This window comes from Podarcis pityusensis, assembly GCF_964106645.2.
Source record: "Podarcis pityusensis genome assembly, chromosome: 13".
Classification (NCBI taxonomy): Eukaryota; Metazoa; Chordata; class Lepidosauria; order Squamata; family Lacertidae; genus Podarcis; species Podarcis pityusensis.
In genome coordinates, this window is record NC_138038.1 from 14,388,873 (window position 1) to 14,394,608 (window position 5,736).

The 5,736-nt window shown below is 52.6% G+C and overlaps 1 protein-coding gene across 1 annotated transcript; it reads left to right on the forward strand.

Annotated features, from left to right (window-relative positions):
* The first annotated feature begins 521 nt into the window (after positions 1–521).
* CDK5R1 (cyclin dependent kinase 5 regulatory subunit 1) lies at positions 522–4,564 on the forward strand. The gene is made up of 2 exons (XM_080977654.1): positions 522–869; positions 1,922–4,564. The coding sequence occupies exon 2, from the start codon at positions 2,068–2,070 to the stop codon at positions 2,983–2,985; it is 918 nt and encodes a 305-aa protein (XP_080833780.1). The 5' UTR covers positions 522–869; positions 1,922–2,067; the 3' UTR covers positions 2,986–4,564.
* The last annotated feature ends 1,172 nt before the right edge of the window (positions 4,565–5,736 follow it).

Here is a 5,736-nt window from a genome sequence, read left to right on the forward strand (position 1 = left end):
CGATAGAAACTAAACACTTGTAGTTTAATGGTAAATTTTGGATATAACGGAGACGTAAAAGATTTGTGTTATTATAAAAGATGCAGGAGGAAATGACTAACAATAGGACCCACAAAGGGGAGGAGATTCTTTGGAATCTCGTTTGTTATGTGTGTTGGATATGTGATTGTGAAACTTTAATTCCAAAAACCATATATATTGTTTCCTTTCAGATATATATGAAAGGAAACAATGGCCACCTCTGAAACCCCTCGTCCGGGGCGCCAGCTCCTGCGCCTTCTTCCCTCTGCACGCGCTCAGAGGCGCTCTCGCCCGGGGTTCCGTCGCCTTCCCGCTGGCGCCCGGCGGAGGGCGCCCCGCTTGGCAGGCGGCGCTGCGGCTGCGGCGGGAGAGGCGGGGAGGCGCGGCCGGGGCGGGGGCGGAGGCGGAGCCGGGAGGCGAGCAGCGTCTCGGCCGGAGTCGAGCAGGACGCGCCGAGCCAGCCGGGCGCGCAGCAGCCGAGAGCCGGGGCCGGGAGTGGCGGAGCAGCGCCAGGCGGTCCGGACGCCCCGCGCCGCCGCCCTTGCGGGCAGGGAGGGAGGGAGGGAGGGAAGGGTGGTGGGTGGGTGGTGGGAAGGGGGTGCCCCCCCACCCAGGGGTGCTGCCTGCCGTCGCGCCATCCGCGCGCCCCTCCTCTCTCTCCGCGCCAGCCGAAGCTCTCCATGCCCCCGCACGACTGATCCGGCGCGCCTCGGAGCCGGGGGAGGGGGAGGCTGGACGGAGACCCCCCCGCAGCGCCACCTTTCTCCGCCGCCGCCCCCCCGAGCGAAGCCGGCCCTGCAGGACCTTGGACAGAAGCCGCGCCGTCGGCCGAGGGAGCGCGCACTGCGGTGGGTACCACCGGGAAGGGGGAGGCTGGGATACAGGGCGCCATCGCCAGCATCCCTTCACCCCCCTTCCTTTGAAGGGGATGCAGCAAAAAACATGGGGGGGGGGGGCGGAGGTAGCGAGTCCCGTGTGTGTGTGTGTGTGTGTGTGTGTGTGTATACACGCCAGAATGGGTCGGAGGAAAACATTGGCAGGAGGAAAGGTGTCTTCGGGAAAGATGGGGCGGCAGGATGAATGGTTTATTGTTGTTGTTTTAAATTGCATTTGTATAGCACCGTTCCTCTGAAGATGCCAGGGTGGGTCAGGAGAAAATGAGAATAAACCACACACACACACACACACACAAACACATGCATCTGCTCAACGGCACATGCAAGGCGCAACCGTTTCCAGCTCCGCAGCTGCTTTGCAAAGGGTCAGCATTCGCAACGCAGCAAGTTGCGCGTCTGTAATTATATGAAATGCATGACTGATGCCCGTATAATGTGCTCAGGCAGAGCTTCCCCAGGAGTGGGCAAAGTCTGTTGCTTTGGAGAGGCATGTGCACCTCTGACATCATGCTGCTGACCAAACGGGCTCTGATCTGGCCCACCGGAGGTGCTGCCGTGATCCATCCAACACACCAGCGAGAGGCTTTTGTTTTGTTTTTTTGCTGCAATGGGATAATATGGCTACCTCTAGGGAACGCACAGGGTTTAGCACATGGCTGCGTGTGCAGAGTTTGCGCAGGGGGTCGTACACAGGCTTTGGGTCTGCTGGAGTAGGGCAGGGTGTCAGGCCATGTCGGTAAAAATAAAAAAAGGTGGAGGGAGAGACTCAGCAGCCAATGTGTATCTGAGGTGGCCTTAAAGATTTGGGAGGGGAGGGAAGAAAAAGAGAGGGATGCAGTGGAAGCCAGAAAATAATGCCAGAAAAGGATGGATGGAGACAGGAAAGGGAGGGGTGAGAAGGGGCTTCTGCACCCTCAGGGAAAGGGTGGGGGGTGAGATTCTGTGTGCTTGGGAGAAAAAAGGACCTCTGCTCTTGCTTATCTGAACCATTTTTCCTTTGGCAGGTCTGAACTGAATCTGTAAGGCTGCAGCATAGGGGTGCTTGAAGCAGAGACCGCTGCCTGTGCCCAGCCAGCAACCCCAAAGGTGGCAGGCTGACGCCCAACCCCCCTGTTCCGTTCGCCTCCCTCCCTCCTCTGCTACTTGCGCCATGGGTACCGTCTTGTCCCTTTCCCCCAGTTACCGGAAGGCAACCCTCTTTGAGGATGGCTCGTCCACGGTGGGCCATTACACGGCCGTGCAGAACAGCAAGAACGCCAAAGACAAGAGTCTCAAGCGTCACTCCATCATTTCGGTGCTGCCCTGGAAGCGGATCGTGGCCGTGTCGGCCAAGAAGAAGAACTCCAAGAAGGTCCAGCCCAACAGCAGCTACCAGAACAACGTCACGCACCTCAACAACGAGAACCTGAAGAAGTCCCTCTCGTGTGCCAACCTCTCCACTTTTGCCCAGAACCAGGGCGCCCAGCCGCCGGCGCCCAACAGCCAGATTTCCACCTCCAAGAGCAACCTGTCCTCTGTCAAGAAGACCCCCCACCCCAACGCCAACTCCACCGGCACCCCCAAGAGGGTCATTGTCCAAGCTTCGACCAGCGAGCTGCTTCGGTGCCTGGGCGAGTTCCTCTGCCGGCGATGCTACCGCCTGAAGCACCTATCGCCCACTGACCCGGTCCTCTGGCTTCGGAGCGTTGACCGGTCCCTGCTCCTCCAAGGCTGGCAAGACCAAGGCTTCATCACCCCGGCCAACGTGGTGTTCCTGTACATGCTTTGCCGGGACGTCATCTCTTCCGAAGTGGCCACGGACCATGAACTCCAAGCTGTCTTGCTCACCTGCCTCTATCTCTCCTATTCCTACATGGGCAACGAGATCTCCTACCCTCTCAAGCCCTTCCTGGTGGAGAGCTGCAAGGAGGCCTTTTGGGATCGCTGCCTCTCCATTATTAACCTCATGAGTCCCAAAATGTTGCAGATCAATGCCGACCCGCACTATTTCACACAGGTCTTTGCCGACCTGAAGAACGAGAGCAGCCAGGAAGAGAAGAACAGGCTGCTCATCGGCCTGGACCGGTGAGCTTTCGGGCTCCCTTGCCGCTGGGATGAGGGGGGAACATTTTTTCCTTCTTTTTATGTTGTTTTTGTTTTCGAAACAAACCGGGACACAAAAGGTGGGCATGGGCAAGGCTGAGAGAGGACACTTGAGCCTCCGTTCTTCGGCTTGGCTTTTTGGGATCCAAAAAACAGACACATTTCGAAAAGGATAAGTGGTGAAGTCGGGCCTCGCCTGTCTGGTTTTCTGTGGCTTCCTCTCGCCCTTAATGTCAACAAGGAGGGGGCGAGCAGGTGGGGCTTGGAGCCAAGCGCAACGCTGGCAAGACCACGGCGTCCCTTCGCCTCTTGGCTTTTGCCTCACAGATCCTCAGCCGGGGAGGGGAGATCCATCTTGTACTTCTTAATTCCTCGCCGCGGATTGCGGAGGTGGCAAAACAGCATTTACTGTCCTCCAGACGAAAGCGGGAGCCAACCCAGCGCATGTTGCAGAGCCTGGCGTTCTGGAAAAGGGATCAAAGGACGGGATCCACCTTCTCCTTTTCTTTCCACCATCTTGCGCACTCGCCTGAGCGAAATGACACCAAAACAGTATTGGCCTCCGGAAAGGGACCCTTATTGCATGGAAACACGTGGTTACACCCTAGCAGAAGTGGGGAAGGAAAAGTCAGGCAGGCCCTTTGGCATGTCTCCCCTCTCGCCGCCTTTCCCTGGGGGAGGCAGCCCCTTTGGTTTACATCCGTGCCAAAGGGCAAAGGTGAGATTTGGGGGGTCATTTCCTGTGACAGTACCCAAAGGGGAAAAAAAAGTCAAGGTAGCCAATATGGAATGGGTGGCTGAGATGGAATGGGCACTCACCTAGTATTAATTTTGCTGGCAAGTTATTTAGGTGGACGTTTGATACATTTTGAGTTTTATTTTTTATTGCACAGTATATAAACTGGCTGCTTCAGATCAGAGTGACTATGATTCTGTTGAGGCCTTCTGAGCAGCTGGAATAATGGTCCCTTTTCAAGATAAACCTTTCAGGAAAATGTAAGGCTGGTGCCAGTCGCTTTGTTGTCCAGATGATTCGGTGCTGAACCCCGATATACACCTGATATTCTTTGTTACAGATTCCTCCCACCCCATCCTGAAATAGAAAATTCCTTGGCATTTATTTAGCCAGCCGACCATCTTAATATTTTATGAGGGGTGGGGGGGAGGGAACGTACCAAGCGGGGAAAGAATGATGACTATGTAATAATAAAGAGATCCATAGCAAACACTACAATTTCAGGAACAGATTGTGACTAAAGCAGCTTGGGAATATAAAACTGAAGCATATACAGAATAGACACACATTTAGTATATTCTGAGATTTATATTGCTTTTTTAGTCTCTAAAAAAAAGCATGCTGGCGCCTAATATTTTTTCGGTATCCCTTCCCCCCACATTTCTGGCACTGAAACATTTGATGTAGTCCTCTAAAAAAAATTATTCCGGTGCTTAGGAATTTAATTTATTTTGCTTAGCCCTCTGGTTCTCAAAAAGGAAGAGGTTAAAAAATCTTTCTGATCAGCAAGCTTCAGGGATGGTAAATGTATATAGAGAAGAGTGGGGGGTGGGGGCGGTTGGGGAGGGAGGGAGCGCAACAACACCGAAATATACACTGAATTTTGCTCAGTTAATGACATGCCGAATTAAATGCCAATAGTCCCGGGTCTAGGATTCTGCTGAAGATGTGAACTTCCTTTACAATGGAGGTCATCTTCTCTGTATTTAAGTTCCCGTGGGACAACAGAGGGGACAAAGACACTCAAACACTGTCGGGTGTTGAGGTAGCTATTGGACAAAAGGCCAAGTTCAAAGCGTTCTGGGCTCCATCTCTGATCCTGGTGTTATGGATGCTGGCATTCTGGCAGAAGGAAGGCTTGTCTTGTACTTAACGGTTGTTGAATAGGGTAGCTTGCAATTAACTTCAAAGCAGCAGAGCACTATTTAAATTAAAGAAAATAATAATGTAAGAGGAACAGGAAAAAAAAGCTGTGAAATTTCAAAAGGAAAAAAAAAGGTCTGAGCTGAGAGGCTTCGAGGTAGACAGGAGCTGAGATTTTGTGAATATGAAACGGCTGCTGGGTTTGCTAAGCAGGTCCTGCCATCGCCTCCGAAAGCTAGGCCGAAATCTGAGCCATTCAAAAGCGAGACACTGACTGTTAAGCGTATGTTTTGGGTTCATAGCGGGAAGGAGAGCCTTAGAGTCGCGAGGGAGGGCTTTGGGTCCTTCGCAGTGAATGGGGAATCGGGGGGTGTACAGATCTCCATTGCATGACCATTTTTGCTGCTCTAAAATGGATGGCACATATTTCATTTCAGTCCCCCCCTCATCATCAACTTGGGCGTTCCTTGCTCAGCTTCTTCGCTGGCACCTGGAACACCTTGAAGACTAAATTCTAGCCTGTCTCTGGATAAGTAATTCTCCTAAACAACCCCCTTCTTCATATGCTTTCCTTCTTTTCTATTTAATATAAAAGGGAAATTATAGTTCTTTAATCAACATGGTTCTGGAAGGTTGCGGCTGCAGTCCTATGCATGCTTACCTGGGAGAAAGCCCCAGTGAACAAAGCAAGGCTTACTCCAAAGTAAGCAAACCATGGGTTGCATTGCAGAGGGAGCTAACAACCGTATGTGCATCCCTTGGTGCGAAAACCTGTCTTGTTCTTTTTAGGAGTCCTGGATGCAGTGTATTTACTGGGATTTTTGTAACAGCAAACAAAAGATCAACTGATATACTTGA